The 23917-nt window shown below is 46.5% G+C and overlaps 1 protein-coding gene and 1 non-coding gene across 2 annotated transcripts in view; both read left to right on the forward strand.

Moving 5' to 3' along the window:
• THRB (thyroid hormone receptor beta) overlaps nucleotides 1-23917 on the forward strand; it is a 354801-nt gene that overhangs the window by 247625 nt on the left and 83259 nt on the right. Inside the window, exon 3 of the mRNA XM_065877090.1 lies at nucleotides 3169-3232. Within this exon, the coding sequence (XP_065733162.1) occupies nucleotides 3211-3232 (22 nt within the window). The 5' untranslated portion in view covers nucleotides 3169-3210. The remainder of the gene's footprint in view (nucleotides 1-3168; nucleotides 3233-23917) is intronic.
• Nucleotides 3376-3487, forward strand: LOC136122995 (U5 spliceosomal RNA). The gene has a single exon (XR_010655878.1). It is a non-coding gene; the product is annotated as a U5 spliceosomal RNA (small nuclear RNA).

The following is a 23917-nucleotide window of genomic DNA, read 5'->3' on the forward strand; positions in this document are numbered from 1 at the left end:
CCTGTGCTCGCTTTCCTTTCCCCACAGGTAGAACACTCCACTTTCTTTCTTTTTAAGCTGTTTGGACTTTGTTTCCTCCTTTGATGCCGTGACCCCCTCGGTGGCTCCAGAGGGGGCCTCCTGTGCTTCCCTCCTCTGCACAGAGCACTGGCTGACACCTGCCCTGTGTCCCGGGCAACCCCGAAGCAGCCCCGCGATGCCTGTCCACTCAGAGCGTTTAACTACTGTTTAAAACTCAAGAGCTCGTTGCAGGAAAATAGCACTAAATAATATGAAATACTAGAGTCCTGTAGGAATAGGAACCGAAGTGCACGATGAACACTATAGGAGTGGGAATAGGAACAGAAATGTATATTAATGCTATAAGAATATTAACAGTTTAGCATAGTGTAGTAATTCTAAAATGCTATAGGAATAGGAGCAGGAATATACTATTAATGCTCTAGTAATGGTAACAGTTTAGTATTGTGTAGTGATACTAAATTACTATAGATAGTACTTTAGTACTTTCCTACAGTAGGAGGAAAACAGTACTAAATAACAAAATCAGTACTAAATTTCGTGGTGGTAACAATATTTTTTAAGCCTTAATGAGATGTTTTTCCTCTTTCTGGATACTCTCTGCTTCACAGACAGTGCTTCAAAATTTGAAAACAAAGATATTTTTTAAGTGTTGGTGTAGCAAGAACACAACTAGGATAAAAAGGACACGAAACGCTTTTGCCACGTTCGTATTCATGCTGTGTTTGAATGTCGGTGTTGTCAGTCAGGATTCCTCTGGTTGCAAGGGGCAGAAACCTGCCCGGACCTGGCTTCCACGGACGTGGGCACCGTCTTGCTCAGGAAGGGTTGAGGGGGCCGCAGGGACACAGCTGGGCCTCAGGGAGAGCTGAAAGCAGGGCTCTGAGGCCACAGCATTCTCTCGTCACCCCGAGTTCTCCGTGAATGTCAGGTGCATCCTCTGTCTCACCTGCAGACCGGCTTTGGCCGTGTGGCTAAAAGGCATGGCGTCAGACGGTTTGAGAGTTCTAGTTTCTGGTCAATTCTGCCACCAGAGCTGGAATACGTAACCTACCCCAAAAAAGGCACCATGTCAGCCCCTCCCAGGTCTTGGCCCACCGTGGCCAAAGGTGGAGCACTGTGGTTGGCCCAGCCGGAGCCAAGTTCCTTGTCCACTCCAGGATATTTAGGAACGGCATCCCAGGAGGATGAGGCCGTGTCCACAGGACGGGAGGGGAGTTAATGGCAGCTCAGTTTCTAAGCACGAGAGGTCTAGACCGTCAGTACTACAGGTGTGATCCACACTCTCCCTTTAGGGGGTCTCAGAACCTGATTCTCTCTCTCACAACCCAGCTGCACAGTTGAAGGGGACAGAACAGAGGGCTTGTGGCTGGTGACCCTTGAAATGTTCATCAGTAGCAAGAACGCATTTTCCTAGTAATTAATCCTCATCTCTTCTACCAGATGCCAGTTCAGCAATCTCATACCATGAGATTCAACTTTCGTTCATTTTATTTTATTCACTTATTCAGAGCATATATTTCTTTTTTAGTGTTTTTTTATTTATTTTTGGCTGCGTTGGGTCTTCGTTGCGGTGTGCGGGCTTCTCATTGCGGTGGCTTCTCTTGTTGCGGAGCACAGGCTCTAGGTGCACGGGCTTCAGTAGTTGTGGCTCATGGGCTCAGTAGTTGTGGCACGCGGGCTCTAGAGCGCAGGCTCAGTAGTTGCGGCACACGGGCTTAGTTGCTCCACAGCATGTGGGATCTTCCCGGACCAGGGCTCGAACCCGTATCCCCTGCACTGGCAGGCAGGTTCTCATCCCCTGCGCCACCAGGGAAGCCCCGCATATATTTCTTGAGGGCCTATTTTGTATCGGACACTCTGCTCATGTGGAAGATATAAAAATGACCAAGACGTAGTCCCTGCCACAAAGAGGTTACAGTCTAGTGGGAAAGGCAGCCTTGGAAACATGTGGTGACCACATGTGATGACCAAGGTGTGACCATCAAGGTATGAATTCAGTGCTGCAGGATTCGATGTGGAGACAGAGAGGGAATGGATGCATATATCAACCCACATTGTAAACACAGTCCACGTGCTTCCTCTTCTCCGATCAGTTATTAGTATCAGGACGTTCCCTCCCTCATCCAATGGATTGTGTTTACCCAGCACTTTCATTCACATCCTCTTCACACCTCAGAATCATCAGCCACGTGAAGCAGGTAACGCAAGCATTATCCTCCTCATTTTGCACGTGAAGAAATCACGATCCCACGGCGAGTCCCTGACAGCACGGGCCCTCCGACCCATGCCTAGGTCTCCAGTACGAGGCCAGAGCCACCGTGCTACGCTATCTACTGCTGGATACAGAAACCCTTCTGAAAAAAGAAACCTCATCCGGATCTGTCCCCAGCGACACGCAGAAGGACTCTGACCCGCGTTCAGCAGCCATCTGGGTCCTCATCTGCGTGTGGCCTTCAACAATCGGCCCTCCGTCGGTGCCTCTGGTCTCTGACCCCCACCGAGTCTCCATCCCCATCCCCGTATGAGGCCAGGTCTGTCTGCTGCTCTCGGATCTCACTGATACAGTGATGAGAAGGGACTTGGCACTGACCAAGGAAAAGTCACACATAAGATGTGAATATGGCTTCCATTCTCCAGAGCGGCGTGTCTAAGACTTCAAAGTGTCCATCAGTCATCTGCAGTTGCATCTCGTCCAAGTGCAGATTTGATGGAGCGGGTTTGACATAGGACCCAAATTTTCTATTTCTAGCGAGCTCCCAGTGATGCTGAGGCTGCTGGTCCGCAGACTACACTTGGAGAAGCAAGGATCTGGATTGAGGATGCTAACGCATCTCAGCCGCTCTTGGGAAAGACAGCAAGTCACTCGGCTGGTGCTTTCTTAAAAAACTTGAGATGGAAAATAGACATGTGACCGCGAAAAAAATATTATTATAAAGACATGTTTATAGGAGGAAGCCTGAGGTGAAAATTAAAAGGTCTTGTAAACTTATGTGTATCACGCAGCCCACCTCTGCTTCACTTGCCCTGAGTTGAAAGTAACAAATCACCTCCAGCTAATTAACGCATGTGATGTTGTTTGGAACAAAACCTTATGGAAAATGCAGGTTATAACCCATGGTATTTTTCTTGTCTTTTTCTCTATAGGAGATGTCAGTGAAAAAAAGGGTCCGGAATGATTACTAACCCATGACTCCCAACAGTATGACAGGTATCTGTTTTATTTTCTTTACTTTGTGCGTTTCCATTTTTGTTCCACCCAAAGAGAAACATAGGCTTCCTAAAAGACCAACCTAAGAGTCTTAGCAACAGTTATTTCCCAGCCAATGAGTGTTATTAAATGCAAATATATCCATACTCTGGTTTCTTTTCAGCTCGTATAAATCTTTCGCCTTTTACTAAAGATTTCTCGGGGGGGGGGGGCGGAAATGCAAATATATCCTGTGACTACATCCCAACAAATGTGCTTCCAGCTTTTTCGGAAGCCTTGAGATGCATCATCACCAGGAACATGATGGGAGGAAGTGATAATTCACAGCGAAATCCTAGTTTCCAGCCTTCGCAAGGTTACCCTGTCACACCCAATACTTTTACCTGCCACATTCGTTCAGTTCAGTATAAGAAATGGCTCTATGTACTCGGTGACCACTGAGTTCAGACATCTTCCTGATGGAATATTCGGCAGCAGAGTCAGAATGGAATATGATGAGAGCACATAAGCTAAAGCGAGCTAGAAAGCAAGGGACAGAGGCGAGACAGAATGCCCCCTGAGGAACAGGTTGCAATAGCAAGATTCTCTGTTCAACGCACAGAGCTGGGATTGCAGACTCACAGGCCCCAGGGGCCAGATAGATAACGCCCATGCCTCAAACGGCTGGCTGTCAGGAAAAACAAACCAGACAGGAGAACCAGGCAACAAGCAGGGAGGGAACCCAGTGTGTCCAGAGATTTCAAATTTTCAAGAGAAGCTGGAAGCCAGATTTGGAATGAAATATCCCCATTTCTGTTTGGTTTTTTGGGGGGCCACGCTGCACGGCATGCGGGATCTTAGTTCCCTGACTAGGGATCAACCCCTTGCGCTCTGCAGTGGAAGCACAGAGTCCTAACCACTGGACTGCCAGGGAATTCCCCAAAATATCCCCATTTCTAAATGCAAGCAGTTAACATATAAAAATATCAAGGATTCATGGGCCAGTCAAGATACGTCTTCTGACTAGAATCAACCGTGGGCTCTCAGTTGATAACCACACCTTCCAGCCCAACCCCAAGCCTAGGACTGTCGTTTGGTTACCACGGCAGCAGGGCAGGTACCCATAGACCTCAGCCTTCTGCGAGTTTACAAGCCTTAACGTAATGACCATAACCTTACATCTCCCAGAATCACTGCCCTGTCTCTCGACCCATTGATACTCGAGTTCCTGGCGCAGGAAAAAGATAGAGCACCTGAACAAACTGGAATGATTCACACCTGTAGGGTAGCCTCGGAATCCCATCTTATCTTCCCATCTTATTTCTCAGTGACAGGCACCAAAACACACCCTCCCCCATTTCTGTGTCACTGCCAACTTGACCATTGTAGCATGGAAAGCCATGGACCATACATAAACAAATAGGCGTGGCTGTATCTCAATAAAACTTTATTTACAAAACAGGCAGCAGGCCAGCTTTGGCCCGAGGACTGTAGTTCGCTGACTCTTATTCTAGGGGTCAGGATAGTCTTATTGTTGAGCAGAATCCCCAGGCCAAATCAGCTCATCTCCAGGACAGAGCTAGAAATCCAGGCTCGCTCTAAGATGGTTCTGTATTAAGCCGGCTTTCAGCCCATCTGCGGATGCGGGATGCTTTCCCTGTGGGCTGGGCTGGAACCAGCTGCCCCTCCTCCCCGTGTAGGAGGATGCTTTTGCTTCCCAGCATTTGCTTCATAGCATAGAAACTAACAGCAATTCTATTTTCAAAAGAAATCTACTCCACACATGCATATGCTCAGTCTATGTTGATGGGCTCAGCTGAGAAAATCATTGCTTTAGACTCCCTTGTTTGTGGATGAAATAAAACAGGGTCCTTTTCCCTCTGTCTTTTCCTATGGTCTCAAGCTGCATGTTTATTTTAAGAAACCTAAAAGGAGACCATAATAAAGCTGTAAGTCATCAGAACTAAGTGCTTGCTTTAAAAGCATAACTTAAAGGGCAAATATGCATATTTTCTTTTTGAAACACATAATGGGTACTATTACTGTTATGCAATACAGGAAATCAATTAACCTTTATGAAAAGAAAACCAATTTTTAAATGAACAGGAGTAAGAACATTGAATGCGTTTTGCCAAAACCCAGCAGACAAGCATTTTCAGATTAAAGAAACGCCTTCAGCCACTTACGAAATTTCTGTATTTTGCACTAACTCAAATGGAGAATGGTTTATTTTCTGGGGCTATTTAATATCCACTGCAGTGAAGTCAAGTCCTGCTAAAATGTTCTCGTTGCTCTACCTTAACCTAATTTGACATTAGGATTGTATGAAATCGCTCACCGAAAATACTGATTCTTAGAGGAAAGGAAGGAAGTGCCTTGATACCGTATTTTATTGGTTGGGATTAATAAGCACGGCTTCCGAGGGAATCTTTGGGGGACTCTGCTAACATTTATGTCATTATAATGAGCTCCACTTTGCAGAAAATCATGATTCGTCGCATAGGGGAGTTTGTTCTAAGATATGAATACCTAGAATTTTAAATACCCAAATGAGAGGCTTTTAGCCTTGACTGAAAAGGGAACTAAGAACTTGGACCCCTCTAAATGTGCCTGGAGAGGCAGAGGCAGAGCTCTATTACATTGACCCTGACCTGGTTCTAGGGAGTTAGGATGTGACATAAAGTCACCCCTGTGATGAACCTGCCATGTGAATAACATCGACCTAACTCAGCAGTGTGGCCTGAGCCTCTTCTCTGTGACCTGCTTGTTCATCTAACTTCCCAACTGCGACCTTTGCCTTCTCCTTTTTCTCGCTCAAGGCATTATATTCAGTGTGTCCCAGGGGCCAGGGGAGGAGTGTCTGCATGATGGGAAAGACCGGAGCATTCTGTAGGTGTCCCAGTGTTTTCACTGTGTGATCCTCAGGTTGTTTGCGTGCTTGTTTCGTGTGTGTGTTTGTTTCTTCATCTTTTTAAATGGCGGTATAGTTCTTTTACAATGTTGTGTTAGTTTCTGCTGTACAACGAAGCGAAGCAACTGTTTGTATACATATATCCCCTCCCTCTTGGATCTTCCTCCCTTCCCCTCCCCCCAGCCCACCCATCTAGGTCACCACAGAGCACCAAGCTGATCTCCCTGTGCTATACAGCAGGTTCCCACTAGCTATCTGTTTTACACATGGTAGTGTACATATGTCAATCCTAATCTCCCAATTCATCCCACCACCCCCGGCCCTCCCTGTGTCCACACGTCCATTTTCTACATCTGCGTCTCTATTCCTGCCCTGCAAATTGGTTCATCTGTACCATTTTTCTAGATTCCACATATATGCGTTAATATACGGTATTTGTTTTTCTCTTTCTGACTTACTTCACCCTGTATGACAGGCTCTAGGTCCACCTACGTCTCTACAAATGACCCATTTTCATTCCTTTTTTCAAAAAGGAAAGAAAGCAAATTTGTCGTTGGTGGTAGGTCATGACGGGGAGGGTTCTTTACCCTTCCCAACGTCTTGTATAGGTGGGAGGTTGGAGGCCACAGAAAAGGCAGTAGATGGGGGCACATGCCCCACTCTGAACAATACAGAAGAATCTGATTTAGATGCTTTGTATCAAAGCCCCTTGTCCTGATTTGTTAAGCATGATGAAATTTACATTTCTCACTGCGCCTGAGGTTGAAATTGTTTTGCATGTCTGTTGGCCACTTGTATTTTTTTTCTTCATCCGTAACTTCCTTGCTTGTTCATATATAGTGTCCAGTTGCCCGTTGCGGGTTTTATAGTTTTCTCATTATTTGTAGAAGCAATTTATTACGTATTCAAGATAATAACAAAGCAAGCCACCTAATGTCTCTAGAGGTTGACTTCCTTGTCAGTTAAAGGAGAAAGTGAGAAATTCTCCCTCTACTTTGAAGATTAGGTCGCACCTCAGATGTGAACATTTGTAAATCACATTTTCATAAAGTCGGGCATGGGTACCTTGAAGGCTGGGTGTAGAGAAAAAGGGCACCCTGGAGAAAGGTTTTTTTTGTGTTTTCAGACTATCCTAATGTATAGGTTTTTCAGAGTCAGACAAATCACCTAAGCTGGGGAAGCTCGTGTTTTATTGTAAAGCCCACGTCATTTTCAAAGGTGGCCTTCCTAGTGTTCCTGAGGCTTTTCAACCCCTCCTTATGACCGCTGCCTTCCTTCCTTCAGAAATAGAACCACAGTTGTGCTCTTGTTCTACAACCTATGGAGAATATCTCCTCACGAGGCCAGAGCTTGTCCATAGCCAGATAATGACACCACTCAAAGATAATGAATGTTGGGCTCCCCTGGTGGCGCAGTGGTTGAGAGTCCGCCTGCCGAAGCAGGGGACATGGGTTCGTGCCCCGGTCCGGGAAGATCCCACATGCCGCGGAGCGGCTGGGCCCGTGAGCCATGGCCGCTGAGCCTTCGCGTCCGGAGGCTGTGCTCCACAACGGTGAGAGGCCTGCGTACCGCAAAAAAAAAAAAAAAAAAAAAGATAATGAAGGTTAACGGCTTGCGTGTTGTTAGCATTTCCCATCAAAAATGCTCTTCTGAAATGGGATTCTGTTCACAGCTACTTAGTGACCCATCAAACCTGTGTTAGGCTTTTAATATACTATTATCATAAATAATGTTATAATGAACCACAGTGTACATAACGTGACACCTCTCTGATTATTTCCTCAGGATAAATTCTACGAAGTAAAAAAAAAACAAAAATACTGGGTCAAAGGGACTGAACATCTTTCAAAACCTTTTCTGTTGCCAAATCGTAACCAGGTTCCTGGGCCAATCAGCGCTGTAGTGTCCATTTGATCACATATCCTCTAACTTTGGAGTTTTGTAGTAGTTTAATTTTGAGAAAGGCAATTAATTAGGCAAAGTTTTATCACAGTTTTTATCAAAGTTTTTCAAAACTTTACATTTTTCTTATTGATGATAGATTTGACTACACACACACACACACACACAGTTGGCAACTTAAATGTCTTCTTTGTAACTTACCTGTGCAGTGAACTTTTCTACTGTACTTATTAGTCTTTTTCTTATGATTCATATATTAAGGATTTAATTCACTATCATAAATGTTACAAACTTTTTCCCATTTTAGTATACGTCTCTCCTTTTTGTTTATAGCAATATTTGACCTTTTTAAAAATTTTTCTTCTCTTGAAGTAATTCCATACTAACAGAAAGGTTGCAAGATGAGTTCAAAGAATACCCGAAGTCCTCAAATGTTGACCTTTTATCACATTTGCTTAATGTTTTCCCCTCTCTCTTTCTATCTCTACGTATATAATTTTTATTTGGTACCGTTTACAGATAAGCTTGTGAACGTGATGCTATGGCATTCTTGACATACAGAAATTTTTAATTTAGATATAGTGAGCTCTCTGGAGATGTCATTTTAGGATTCCTGTCTTTGTTGTCCAGCTGAGAACGGGGCTCAGTGGGTCCTTGGGATGAGTTAACACTTCTGTGCCAACACGTAGTTCTTTTCACTTAGACACAGGGATGACTGGTTAAGAGGGAAGGTTGTCTCAACAAACACCTTTTCTGCACCAACAACAGACACCCCCATGGTACCCTTGCCCTAGCCTGGGGGGGGGGAAGGGAGGGGAAACCCGACAGTGCTGGCTGTCCTTCCTTCCCTCCTGCCAAAGTCAGGAAAGCCACGCCCAGGTCTGTGTACTGGTCACCTGGCAAGGGACATAACACAGAAGCCAGATGTGGCTCTGCTCCCTTTCCCCACGTTGCTCCAGAAACCAGGAGCTTGGATCATTGATTTATATACTCCTGGCATAATTACTCTGAAAAGGCATCTGGAGGCTTATTTCACTTTGTTCCGAATTCCTGTTTCCCCAGTTGTGGCCAAAAATAAAATGTGGCCTTGGATTCCGTAGAGCCAGCTATGCATATTACGGTGTGGCCACAGGTGGTTTTGGAGAAAGAAAAATACCGACTTGCCCAAAGAGCTAGCTCTACTGTTGGTGGAGCCAATCACAGAAGGGAACTTGGCTTTTATTTCTTGGGTATCTAACCACCTGAAGCAATGGGGGCCTCTTTGCGCCCTCCTCTGCATGGTGCCACTTCTCAAAGTAACCAAAATCTCGCTGCAAGTCAGCTAGAAAGGAAAGGCCAGGCTTCCCCCAAATGCCTTGAGGGCGAGAGGAAGGCTGCTGCAGACAAATCACACAGAGGACCTTTAAATTCCTCCCTAGACGTCTCTCCCCATCACTCCCCATCACTCCTGAGGTAACTGCAGAAACCCCAGGTCCCCTCCTGGCTCTGGGGGCTGCAGACCCCGCCCACTCCTGTCAGGAGCCCCGCCCTCTGCCCCTCCCTCCTCCCTCCCCATCTCCACCTGTTCATTCCCCTTGGAGGTGGTGGCCCGTCGCTCTGTTTTTCCCGTCTGCACCCCCCTGTAAGGCTCTGCTCAGCAAAATAAACAGATCTTCCTTTCTAAGGAACTCATCTTAGAAAGCAAAGGAAGGGAGAACCATAATTGCTTATCATTGTCCATTTTCCCCCATCGCACACAAATTAGAAGAGTGAAAGTCCCTGAACGGGGTCCGGTCTGGGGAAGAGAGGAGACCAGCATCTCAGTTCAAGATTTCCTCCAGTGTCCACCATACAGGGGAAAATCAAGAAAACCACACACACACAAAAGAGAATTTCTGTGTAGCTAACACATCACCCTTTTCTTTAACACGAAAGCAAATACAGAAGAAACAGTGATACTTTCTACAATACGAATGGGTAAAGGAAACCAGACCTGGCAACATCATCTACCTAAGGAAGAGCTGGCCTTCTGGACTCTGTCTCTGTCCCTCTCCCATCCCTCACCTCATTAACTTCCTGAACTTCTCCCGGAAGAGAAACTTCCTACTGAAAAACATGGGGCTTTCGGAAAAAGACCAAATTCATGATATCTCACCAAATTCAGCCAGATTCGTGAAAATCTTCCCTCAAAACTCCTGGGGACGCGAAGACATTTGCTTCTAGACCAACTTCACTTTCCAAATCTGAGCTGCAGCCAGGTGGCCAGGAAGGTGACATGTCAAAAACAAAACAAACAAACAAAAAAAAAAAAACCAGGGCTTTGGGACTTCCCTGGTGGCGCAGTGGTTAAGGGTCCACCTGCCAATGCTGGGGACACGGGTTCGAGCCCTGGTCCGGGAAGATCCCACATGCTGCGGAGCAACTAAGCTCATGCACCACAACTACTGAGCCTGCTCTAGAGCCCACGAGCCACAACTACTGAGCCCACGAGCCACAACTGCTGAAGCCCGCGTGCCTAGAGCCCGTGCTCTGCAACAAGAAGCCACCGCAGTGAGAAGCCCACGCACCTCAACGAAGAGTAGCCCCTGCTAGCCGCAACTAGAGAAAGCCTGCGCTCGGCAATGAAGACCCAATGACGCCATAAATCAATTAACTAATTAATTTTTTTTAAAGTTTGAAAGGAAAAACAGGGCTTTATAGAGTGAAAGGTGGGAACACGAGAGTGAAGAAAAAAATTGTCATACAGAGTGAAGTAAATCCGAAAGAGAAAAACAAATATCATACATTAACGTATATATGTGGAATCTGGAAATATGGCGCAGATGAACCGGTTTGCAGGGCAGAAATAGAGACACAGGTGTAGAGAACAAACGTATGGACACCAAGGGGGGAAAGCGGGTCTGGGGGGGATGAATAGGGAGATTGGGATTGACGTGTATACACTAACATGTATAAAATAGAGAACTAATAAGAACCTGCTGTATAAAATAAAGAAATGTATTTCCTTATCAACAGCCCCTGTATCCCCCCAGAAGCCACCCTTTACAATATTTGGCCTCTCCTGGACCCCCACCCGGGGCCCCACTCCCTGCCCCTCCCCACCTCCATTGTTACCAGCATCACTTCTGTCACCACCACCACCACCATCACCCCTCAGTATCCACCATCTCCACTCTTTTGAGCCCCCTGTAACCAAGAATTGCCCGCACCTCCCTATTCGGCTTGTGTTAACAAGTCACAAATGTCAACCCTAACCTGACAGGTTCTGTTATGTCAGGACAGATCTTCCTCTCTGTTCACCCAAGGTCCTTCAAAAGAACTGAAAGTCATTTTTCCCAACAGGAATTTAGTCCCTGATGAACATGTGATGGTATTGCGTTTGCAGTGAGCCAAGAGTTTCTTCTCTGCGCCACCTCCACCTGTCCCCAACCCGCAACTGACAGTCCCGGGCTCGTGCTTTACCTCCCTTGGCTTTTCTTTTACATCTTGGCCATCATGACATTCTCGCTCTGGAGTTTTCTGTGCTGTAGAAGGGAAACTAGTGTGGACGTCCAGCTCCCCAGCCTGTAGGGTGCAGGTGCATCCCGTCATGGTGCTGACGCTGAGCTGAGAGATGTTTTCTCGAACCCTCACACTTCACACATCAGGAGGCAAAGGCGAGCACGGTGAAGTGACCTGCCCATAGTCACCAAGGTGGACAGTTAAGTGTTTGGACACTGTTCCCAAAGCATGGGAAACTGACTTTATTTTATTTTATTTTTTTGCGGTACACGGGCCTCTCACTGTTGTGGCCTCTCCCGTTGCGGAGCACAGGCTCCGGACGCGCAGGCTCAGCGGCCATGGCTCATGGGCCCAGCCGCTCCGCGGCATGTGGGATCTTCCCGGACCGGGGCACGAACCCATGTCCCCTGCTTCGGCAGGCGGACTCTAACCACTGCGCCACCAGGGATGCCTGGAAACTGACTTTAAATAGTGATCAGGTCTCGTTTTCTTTTTCTTTTTTTTTCTTTTCAATTTTATTTCTATCACATTCCCATCACCATTGCTTTTTCTCTTTTGGGGGGCCATGCCACGTGGCATGTGGGATCTTAGTTCCCCGAACAGGGATGGAACCCAAGCCCCCTGCAGTGGAAGTGCAGAGTCTTAACCATTTGACCACCAGGGAAGTCCCACCATTGCTTTCTAAGTATCTCTTTAAAATGCTGCTATACAGAGTCGCTTTAAAAGACATTTTTCTCACCGTACAACCTTCCAGAGGTCCAATCTTACAGAACTTTTGATTGCCCATCATTTTCTTTTTGGTATTAAAGATGACATGGGAGGAACAAAAGATAAGCTAACAGCGGGGTTTACATTACGTTACTGAGGACTTATGTTCTTAACTGAAGCTTAGTCTTTTTTGCTCAGCTGTGTGTATATAACGAATCTCCAAGGAAGCTGGATTCAGCGGACTTCCTTTTTGGGGGAGGACCTACCCTTGTTCTGCTCTGATTTATCTGCACATTCCAGTCACCCTGGGAGCTTTGTAAAATCCCAGTGCCCATGGCACCCCAGACCCGCTAACTCAGAATCTCTAGGTGTGGACCCAAGACTCAGTATTCTTTTAAAACTGTCCAGGTGCTTCTGAAGCACAAGCCAGTCTGAGAACCACCATCTGGACACAGTGGTTCTCAGGCCAGGCTGCCCGTCCAGGTCCCCTCGGGAGCTCTTTCAGAATACCAATGCCTGCACCCCACCCGAGAGATGCCAGCCGAGCTGGTCTAGAGTGGAGCCTCTGGCGTCTTTGTTTTCTTTAACCCCTCAAGTGATTCTAATGTGCGCCCGAGTGTTGAGAAAAGAGCAGTTGTTCTCAAACTGGGTGGTGGGGTATCAGAATCACTGAAAATTTTGGTTACAAAAAAAGGCAAAACCAGCTCTATTCTACAGTATTACCGAATGACAAGGACCTGGGCTTCTGGGTTCCTCACTAGCTCTCCAGGTGACTGATACACACGGAAGCTTAAAAACCACTCATCTAGTGGCGTTTTGTTTTGTTTTGTTTCATATTGGATGTGTTTAAGCAAATGTTTGTTTTCCAACATTCGTTCTAACGTTTCTACCATTCTGGCATTTCCTCTGAGTACCTACAAAAGACATCTAAAATATCACCTGTTAATCTAGGGTGAACCGGGACAAACTGAGATGTAATTCATGATGCTTTGCTCTGGTTGACTACCTGGCGTGCCTTGTCACTTTCACCCAGGAATGACAAGCCCACAGCGCCTGCAGTCCGCATCTGGCTGGTGGACTGCAGCATCTCATTTACCTCAAAGGCCCGTCAGGGTAGGAGCCCCTCCAGATCACATGATCATAAAGTCCTTCAGGGATGCTCTCCACGGGCAGCATTGTTCGGTGCAGGAATGGAGCTGCCATGAGGAAACGTATTTCTCTGTCCTGCAAATGCTTGCAAATGATCGAGTCGGACACTGAGCTCAGAAGGCCACCCCATACTTCTTTAGTGAGTAGTTTGAGTTGTATGGGGCTTTTGGTTATGAGAGGCCTTCTCCCCCACCCCCAAGAGGGTTTTTTTAACATATAAATTAAATGACTACCATTTTAAGCCTCAAGGGGATGTAGCTGTCTGGGGAACAGCCCCATGGTTCTACGGTTCTCAGTCTGGACTGCATGTTTGATTCACTCAGGGAGCTTTTAAAACTCCCGACACTGAAAATGCTGAACTTTTCTCAAAGGATGTGGTGAGGATGGAGGATGGATATAAATCCTGTAACACAGGGTAGGGTCCACTGAGACTCAGCCTGGAAGAGCCCTCCTCAGGCAGTACCTGGCACAGGTAGGCACTTGACATTAGTGACTGTCAATTTAATGGTGAGAAATGGCCCATAGCATTACTGCACTACAATGGAAGAAAACAGATGTAAGTGAATGTTTGAGGGTTTTCAAAGGTTTGTTGTGCAGGTAAGCTTACATTTTCCCTGCGTTGCTTTGCTCACTCCCATAATTCCTGCCTTCTCTTTAGGGTCCCATTCAAATTCCGCCTCCTATTTAGGATTTCTTAAAAGAACTTTCTGTACCACCTAAGGCCTTTTCTTTTTCTAACAAGTGAGAGCCAAGAAATACCTTTGTTATTCTTTATTATTTTATGGAAAGACATTTTTAATGGAGTCATCTAAACATAACATTTGAAGCAAACAATTCATGCAAAAGGAAGTAGATAATTTTTTAATACAATCTCTTCCTTTCTGCAGTCCCTAATAAGATAAGCATCTTAAAACACTGGCTGGCATTATTAATACTTCATTTTCCATGGGCCGAAGTTCCTATACCAGCCGAGGCAAAGGGCCCATAGCACACAGCATCTTTCTGGATGCCCACATGCCCCAGGAGGTAGGATGGAGCAACATGTAATCACAGGAGGGGAAGGTGATAGCAGAAAATGGGAGGGGGACCCACATCCCCCTGCAGCTGCCAATAAAAAGAAGTTTAAAAAAAAAAGCACTGGGGATTCCCTGGTGGTGCAGTGGTTGAGAGTCCGCCTGCCGATGCAGGGGACACGGGTTCGTGCCCCGGTCCGGGAAGATCCCACGTGCCGCGGAGCGGCTGGGCCCGCGAGCCATGGCCGCTGAGCCTGCGCGTCCGGAGGCTGTGCTCCGCAACGGGAGAGGCCACAGCAGTGGGAGGCCCGCGTACCGCAAAAAAAAAAAAAAAAAATCACTGGTTTCCTTTCCTTCGATCTCATTCTACCTGTACAGTGTCAAATTGTGATTCCCATTTTTCTGCCAGGACCCTCTTGTTAACCCTTAACCTCCCACCTCCCTTAAACCTTGTGCTTTTAAACATTTTACCTGCCAAATTGCATTTTTCGAGTAATAGAATTCATTGCCTATTTTTAGTCATCAAAAACATATATAATCTGATATTTTCAATGAGCAGGATGAAATGACCAATGTTCCCATACGACACAGATATACAGAAAAAATGTGTTTATTTTTCAAGAACCAGAAGGCATAAGATTTTTCATGAAAGTGGCACAGGCTGTCTCCTATGGTTGTATAATTTCCCTTGGGCCTTTTCAAACTTTTTAAATTGTTCCTAGTTCGCCCAATACCACTTTTATGAACCTCAAGTTAAGGGCCATTTGAATGAGAAAACTCTGAATGTTCTGTACTCCAATTTTCTCAACTCTAAATAGGAATTATGCTCCTATATTACTCAGCTAAATAAAACTGTAAATGAAGGCATCAGAATACCAATTACTGCTGGCACTCCCTTTAATCAAAAAAGCCTTTCAGTATTATTATAAAATCATTCTTCAAAGATTACGTCTACGTAAACGAATATAAAATAGCCTACCCATACTCAGTAATGCATAATGAAAATATCCATGAGCATCAATCCTGTGCTCCAAATTGGATCGAGAAATCATTGGCATAAATCAGAACATTCGTAAATTCTTTGAGTTTTTTCCAACAGAAAATTCTAATTAAATTTAACCTTAGAGCGTCTAAGAGATTGGATTCTAGGCATATAAAGGTAACTGAGAAGTAGTCCTTGCCTTGGAGGGGCTCGCGGTATCAAGAGATCAGTGTCTGAACACGCCAATACACATTTTTTGACATCGAAAAAGACTTATAGAGGTTTAGAATTAGAAGAAATCTCAAAGACCATCTGACCCAGCACCCTAAAATCACAGGTGGAGAAACTAAGCCCCTGAACTTAAAGGAATGTGCTTCTGGCCACACAGATGGTTTGATGGTTCTCATAGATGATTCCTCTCACTCTTTCAGCTTCCAGTTGACTTGTTGCATTTGTAAAGGATTGAATGGTATCATAGATAAGAAAGCTATTTGCAATTCTCAAAGGCCCATTAGTAAAACAGTGCTCTCAGCTTTAGCAAGATGAACCCTAAAATCTCAGTGAGTTCATACAACAGAATTTTACATCTGACTCATGTTAAATCCAAAGCCACGTGTTCTTGCTTGGTGGGTAATGTTCCTGTGGTCCTTTGGGAACCCAGGTTCTTTCCTTCTTCCATCCCCACTCACCTCTAGGACTTCAGAATTCCCTCCATTCAACAGGAGAAGGGAGGAAAGAAAATGAAAAGATGCATGGAGATGCTTTATAGAAGGAACCCAGGTTCCTTCCTTCTTCCATCCCCACTCACCTCTAGGACTTCAGAATTCCCTCCACTCAACAGGAGAAGGGAGGAAAGAAAATGAAAAGATGCATGGAGATGCTTTATAGAAGGAACCCAGGTTCCTTCCTTCTTCCATCCCCACTCACCTCTAGGACTTCAGAATTCCCTCCATTCAACAGGAGAAGGGAGGAAAGAAAATGAAAAGATGCATGGAGATGCTTTATAGAAGGAACCCAGGTTCCTTCCTTCTTCCATCCCCACTCACCTCTAGGACTTCAGAATTCCCTCCATTCAACAGGAGAAGGGAGGAAAGAAAATGAAAAGATGCATGGAGATGCTTTATAGGAGGGGCCCGGAGGTGGTGGCCAATGCTTTCATTCTCAACTGCAAGGGTGGCTGGGAAGTGCAGTCCAGCTGTGTGGCCAAGAAGCAGGGAGACACAGATTCTGATATGAGTCTGTGTCACAAAGGGCTGTACAAATGCATGAGAATATTCTGGAAGTGAGTGAGCTCAGCAAGGACTTGGTCTTTGTATTAAAGTCATCTTTGTGTTCAAACAGTTGTGACAGTCCTCTGCACCTCCTCCTGGTACTGTCAGCCTCTTTAGACAGGGCTACAATGCTGTTTTGCCCACCTGTTCTAGTTGCTTCTGGAGTTGGTGTGGTATAGTGAAAAGAACATTGGAGTCATGTGTCCTTGGGGCCAAATCCCCCCTTGGCCACTTATTAACCCTGTGAATTTGAGCAAGTCGCTTAAGCTCATGGAGTCTTAATTTTCTTATTGTCCAACGGGGGCAGAAAGCATCCTAGCACTGCAGTGAGAATCTAAGTAAATCAGTCAACATTTATGGGGGTGCTCCTGTGTGACAAGTTCTGTGGTCCCCAGGGAAACAGCAGAGGTCAAAAAAATAAATAAATAAATAAGGCACAGAGTAATATGCATACAGTCATTGTCTCTGGTGGGCACTCAATACACCTGAGTGCTCTGGCCTCCCCTCACCACCCTCCTCTGCACACACTGCCATTTTTTTTCTTTTTTTTTTGGCGGTACGCGGGCCTCTCACTGCTGTGGCCTCTCCCGTTGCGGAACACAGGCTCCGGACGCACAGGCTCAGCGGCCATGGCTCACGGGCCCAGCCGCTCCGCGGCATGTGGGATCCTCCCGGACCGGGGCACGAACCCGCGTCCCCTGCATCGGCAGGCAGACTCCCAACCACTGCGCCACCAGGGAAGCCCTCACACTGCAAATTTGATAGGACTTTTTATTTCTTTTTGGCTCTACGCATCTAAGCCAGGAAGACACGTTTGTCCCTAGAAATTCTAAGTAGCATAAATCAGTGACTAACAATGCATCTGAGAGATGAAGAGGTCCCGTGGAGAATGTTTTCCTGTTGTTTGGGACTGAATTGACAGGGTGATGATTCCATGAGGCATGTTTAAGGTACAAGGGCTTAAAACGTAATGATATGAGCTACCAAAAAATCCGTGTTCAGTTCCAGAAAGAGTAAACAGAAACGTGAAAGCAGAGAGCATCACTTTAAGGCTGGTGGCCTTTACGTCACAAAGCAGCCTTTACAAATCAGGGAAGCAGGATATTTAGAGGTGCTGAGTGGGTCCCTGAGAACAGCAAGCCCCTCCTGCTTGCTGACAGGTCAGGAAGAGCCTGCAAGGTCCCCAAGGGAGGGAAGGTTTCAGTGTCCGCATCCCAGTGACTCGGAGGCCTTGTCTTCTGGCTGAGGTTCTCTCCTGAGACCCCGGAGGAGCCCCTCCCCTTCGGTCCTTGATTCCCTGTCTCTTGATTCCCAGCCCTTGTTTTATTGCTTTTGATGATTTCTCAAAAGGACAGAGGAGCTTTCTATTTGTTTGTTGGAAAGCCTGCCTGTTTTTTACTTGCTTCATTCTTTCCATGAAGCTCTGTTTTATTTATCTTTGTTTGCTTTTATCTTTTCCTTTTAAATGCGGAAAAGGCTGGAGGAGAGAGGGAGCAGGTAAACAATGAGGACAACGTGTGTCTCCAAACCAGGAAAATCTATCCATCTCTACTCCAGTTAGCTCTGCACCAGCCATGGCTAGCGCCCCAAACCATATCCACACTGCTGACCCCTTAAGAGGCAGCAGGGGGGCCGAGGGCACAGGCCTCTGGTTGCATCCACCTGGGATCCAGTGTGACTCTACTTCTTCAGCTGTGACCTTGGGCAAGTGGCCTTCCCTTTCTGAATGCTCAGTTTTTTCATCTGTGAAACGGGCATGACCATTAGCGATCTCGATACTAATGTCAGGGTCAAAAGAAACAACATGCTTAGCGCCAGGGCTGGGACACTGGGAGCTCAAGTACTAAACAACAAACGCCGTCTTTGTGGCATTCATTATCACCACCACCACCACCTAGATATCTCCAGGTCAAATGCACCACCCTGCCAGGAAAGCTTAAGGGGACAAATGCGCCTAGCTTGTCGTCTTGCTCAAGCACATTTGCTAAATCCCATAATCAAATGCCATCCAGCTCTCCCCAGCAAACCATCCCACAGTCCAAGAAGTAAAGAGTCATGGGAGTGACTCAGAAATAGGTCTTCCAGTCCCACTTTCCAGGCCTGATCCTTGAGAAGTGTCCATTCATTTCAAACATCCCTTTAGGGTGTCTGTGAAAGGAGACATCACTGAAAATCTATTACTAAAGCTTCTAGAATCTTTTGGCCACTAGCCTGCCTCCATAAGACACCCAATTCTATTGTTCTCTCCTTTCCAGACAAGGATTTCTTACCCAGTCCCTTCCCTTGGAAGAACTCAGGAAATATTGACCAGGCCTGTGATTTGTCTAATCTCTGCTTTGGGGAAGGGCAGTTGTAGCCATGGTGGATTTTCTCTCCTTTCAAATTACAGAGTCCATGGCATGTTTAATTAATAGAGGCTTAAGATTCCAAATTTCCAAGATTCAGAATCTGCTGTTTTTCCTGACCCTGTCAGGGATTTGCCATGTGCCACAAATTAGTTGAAGAAAGTCCTTTGATCTCCACATGCGCTGGCCAAGAGGACAAGAATTAAATTGCCTAGAGTGGGCTTCCCTGGTGGCGCAGTGGTTGAGAGTCCGCCTGCCGATGCAGGGGACACGGGTTCGTGCCCCGGTCCGGGAAGATCCCGCATGCCGCGGAGCGGCTGGGCCCGTGAGCCATGGCCGCTGGGCCTGCGCGTCCAGAGCCTGTGTTCCGCAACGGGAGAGGCCACAAGAGTGAGAGGCCCGTGTACCGCAAAAAAAAAAAAAAAATTGTCTAGAGTATGGGGTTCCTGGACAGGCTGTCGGGTCCACGTTCCCCAGTCTGTCTTGTCCATCCCCATCTCACCCTCTTTCTATCTCTCGGTAGCTCTTTCTGTCGAAGGGTCCGCTCTGCTTGGGCCCCTTGTAGCTTTTTACCACTGTCCCCCACTCCCACCGTCGATGGCACGCTGCAGTGCCGGCATTGCTCACCCCCGTAGAATACCATTGTGGGCCAGCCCCCAGGAGAGCACTGGTTGAGAGAGTCTGCCAGTTATCTTGGGACAAGGACCACTTCAGCCCGGTATTAGTTCATCCTAAACAATCAGCAGCTGCCTCTATCCTGAGGCCAGATTCGAGACACGGAACCAGGAGCTGCTTGTTCTGGAAACAAGGAGGTCGCTTCATCGTGATGAAGGCTACCTGCCCTCACCCAGCTTCACCCCAGACGGTCCCTGTGTCACAGGGGAGGCTCCTGATGGAACTTGGTGTTAGGAGTCGGTACACTTGTGGGAGGTCAGGCTTGGTTTTGCTTGTGACTCTGTCCAAATGGCCTCCATCAAACCAGGCCCCCTTCTTGGACTCCTGTTTCCTTTTCCATAAACGAGGTGTTTGAACTGGTGTGAGCCCTAAGGTCCCTTCTCAGCTCCAGCTCTTCTCTGAATTTTACTACCCAGAGCCCATAAGATGAAGACCAATGGAGCCTGCTGATTTGCCTCTGAAGTTCAGCGTGGAATACTGCTACCCACCAATCTACCATATACGTCCCCTAGCTGTTGCTCATCAGGACAAAGAATCTGGAGAGCCAAGTAAAGTGAAGTCGCCCCAATGTAGGTTTGGCAGGCGAGGATCACTTCCGCTTCACATCGTCACACCCTCTGCGTACGGAAGGGCAAAGTCTTCTGTTTCTGAGCCTTAAAATGAGAAGAAATGACTCTGACGCTCATCTCCACGGCTAATTATTTTGCTCAGGCTGTGTCTGCTTCGCTTGCTTTAAATAAAAGCCTACGCAGCCTGCCGTCCAAATATAGGTCCACAGCAGTCCAGAGAGGAGACAGCCTGGGACTTATGGTAACGAGGGCCGTTCAAATACCCAGCAAATGGGCCCTAGCGTATCAAACCCACAAGTCAGTATTAGACATGAAGAGAAGGTAAATAAGCTCTGTTTGGGGCACAGGAATTTTTTTATAGGGTTTCTTCCCTTGCTGGAAAGCAACTGTGATCAATACCAAGTACAAATAATTGCTTGTAATAAAAAAAGTATTCAGGGAATTCCCTGGTGATCCAGTTGTTAGGACTCCGCACTTTCACTGCCAGGGGGCACAGGTTCGATCCCTAGTCGGGGAACTAAGATCCCACAAGCCGTATGGCACAGCCAAGAAAAAGGTAAATAAGAAAAAGGTATTCATGACTATATCCCCATGGAACCACATCACAGATTTGTTTATGTATGTTAGGACTTTAAAAGGTGAGCAATGCTTTGCAAATTTCACCATCTCGCCCATCTACTAAAAATAAGTGCCTGTGTTATTAGGGCACTCTCGCTAAAATTTCCCAGATTGGAGCTGAATTTAGATTAACTTCATGAGTCATTTAAACTGCAGCTGTTCCTGCTAGCGCTGGATCTATCAGCCATTCACACCTTAGTGTGTATTAATTCAACTGGACTGTCCCTCCCTGGAATCAGTCACACTGACCGTGGGAGGAGGGTAGAAAGGAGGAAACCCAGTGCCTCACTCGGGTCACAGGAAGAGAATTTTTAAAAGTTTATTTATTTATTTATTTTTGCTGTGCTGTGTGCGTGGCATGCCAGAGCTTAGCTCCCCGACCAGGGATCAAACTTGCGCCCCCCCTGCAGTGGAAGCGTGGAGTCTTAACCACTGGGCCGCCAGGGAAGTCCAGAGTAAGAGCATTTTGAACCAGAGGCCACGAGAACCTCGCTCACCTCACAGTCTTGCAGGCGGGTTTCTTAACCTCGGCACCATTGATTTGAGGGTCTGCATAATTCTCGTGGAGGGTTAGCCTGTGCATCGTAAAATGTTTAGCAGCATCCCTGGCCTGTCTCCAGACACTGTCAGCTGTCTCCAGGAAGGCAGAATCCTGGGTGCAGACTGCCAGCTTAAGGGCAACCCTGTAGGTGCTCATGGCAACTTCAGGCTGTGACTCTTTGTGAGTCGGTATGTGGGTCCACTGAGTGACCCTCTTGAGGAGGTAACACGCAGAATGGGATTTTTCTTCCAGAGCAGCTTCCTCACTTTGGCAATTTACTTCCTCATCCCCACCTTGTCTCATCTTCCAGGCAAATGGACCCCTAGAATTGAGGCAGCTGTAGGCAAGGCAGCCCCAGGAAGTGAGCTGCCTGTCCGTCTTGGGAAGCAAGTGTGGATCATTTTTGATACCTTCGACTTTGCTTGCCACACTGTCCCCAATAAATCCAACCACGAGAATACGCAAGAGAACACACACTCTTGGGTTGAAGAGCGCGTTGGTTCCATCACTTTGGTAGCTCGACTCCTTCTGCAGAAGCTGCCATTTGTGGACGCGTACCAGACACACGGGCTAATTGCTAACAGCACAATATTTATTCTTCTTTTGGTTACTATTTGGTCAGAAAATATCTCAGGCCAGACTTTCAGAAAGTTGGAAATGTTTGCATCTCAAACATCTCTTGTTCCATGCTCAAAATAAGACAAGCCTGTTCGTTTGGACATCATGTGCATCCTACATTTCTAAAGAAATATGCTCTTGGATTCCATCCTTTCCTTTTTTTTTTTTTTGCGGTACGCGGGCCTCTCACTGCTGTGGCCTCTCCTGTTGCGGAGCGCAGGCTCAGCGGCCATGGCTCACGGACTCAGCCGCTCCGCGGCATGTGGGACCCTCCCGGACCGCGGCACAAACCCGCGTCCCCCGCATCGGCAGGCGGACTCCCAACTGCTGCGCCACCAGGGAAGCCCCTCCGTTCTTTTTTTAAGGAGAGATTTGGCTTTCTGGAGCCATGTTTCCTGAGGAGCTAGATGAACCTCCCTCAAAGCAATATGTACGCTGAGACGGTCCACTGTCATTCCCTAGGATTTCCCATTTGCCATCAAGCCAAGCTTGGCCCCTCTGGAGGAAGATTCCAAGCACAGCACTGCCCTTTAACTAGCTTCGTGACTGTGGGCAAATGTTTTTCTTCTCTGGGCTACCATTGCCTCACCTGCAGAATGTAACCTAGGGAGTATGAGAAGAGCTCCCCGTTTACTATCTGTAACTTTGGACAATATCTTTAGCTGTCTCGGCCAGCGTTTCCTCATCCATGAAACGGGGCTCATAACACCATCTCCTTCACAGCATCGTTCTAATGAGTAAATAAAGCACTGTGGGCACCGTTCCTGGCACCCAGGAGACCTTCTAAAAGGGCTACCTCTCAATATCATAAACTCCAAATGAAATTATCCCGTTGTCAGTTCTAAACCATCAGGTGGCCTTTTAACCTTTGGGATGGGCAGCTAGGACACAAGTCAGTTCTTCCTTACCTCGGTTGTTCGTTTTTGTTTTCTTTCTAAGTTTTTTGGCCACTTGGAGGCAGAGCTGGTACTATCATAAACATTAGCCTTTTGAAAAAATCAGTGTGGGAATGAGAATCGTGCCCTGCAGAGCTGTCTTGTGTTTGGTAGATTTACTGGAAGACAAAAGTCTTAACTAGAAAAACAGCTACTAATGTTTGAGGTACAGAGTGAAAATGTCAGAATTTGAAAGTGTTGAGATTGAGCGATAAATCCTTGTTGTATACCAAAAAAAAAAAAGTATGTTTTGAATTAAAAGATCATAGGATGAAAAATCAGAAGACCCACCCCAGCACTTCCCTCATCCGGTGACTTGCAGCACGAACGGGACCTCTCTGAGCTTTAGTGTCTTTATTTCAAACCTCTAACTCTGTGTTTCAGGCCACAGAATTTAGTTCTTCTGCCTGAGATGGTCACCTAAGTCATTTGCTGTTGGTTTCCCATAACAGGGAGAGGTGTGGCGTGGTCAGCTAGCCCTCCTCGGGTTTGGATCCCGACTCTGTCCTTTACTCACTGTGTGATCTTGAGTTTGTTGCTAAGCCTCTCTGTGCACCAGTTCCCTCATCTAAAACCTGAGGATAATCTTGCTGCCTCACAGAGTATTGTGAAGATTAAATCTTACATTTAATCTCAGAATGGGTGCCTGGCATCTAGTAAGCCTACATTCAATGTTAGCTATTACTTTTATTATTTTGCTGGATATCTCTAGAGAGGAAATGAAATGAAAGGAAAGGAAATTATAATTGGAAATCTTTGTGTTTGGATTTTTCCATTTCATGAAGCAAAGTTACCGACTAACCATTTAGGAAATAAAGGCATTAAAGGCACGTCCCCGAAATTGGGTCATTTGTAGAGACGTGGATGGATCTAGAGACTCTCATACAGAGAGAAGCAAGTCAGAAAGAGAAAAACAAATATGGTATATTAACGCATATATGTGGAACCTAGAAAAATGGTACAGATGAACCGGTTTGCAGGGCAGAAAT

The sequence above is a fragment of the Phocoena phocoena genome, chromosome 4 (genome assembly GCF_963924675.1).
Source record: "Phocoena phocoena chromosome 4, mPhoPho1.1, whole genome shotgun sequence".
Classification (NCBI taxonomy): domain Eukaryota; kingdom Metazoa; phylum Chordata; class Mammalia; order Artiodactyla; family Phocoenidae; genus Phocoena; species Phocoena phocoena.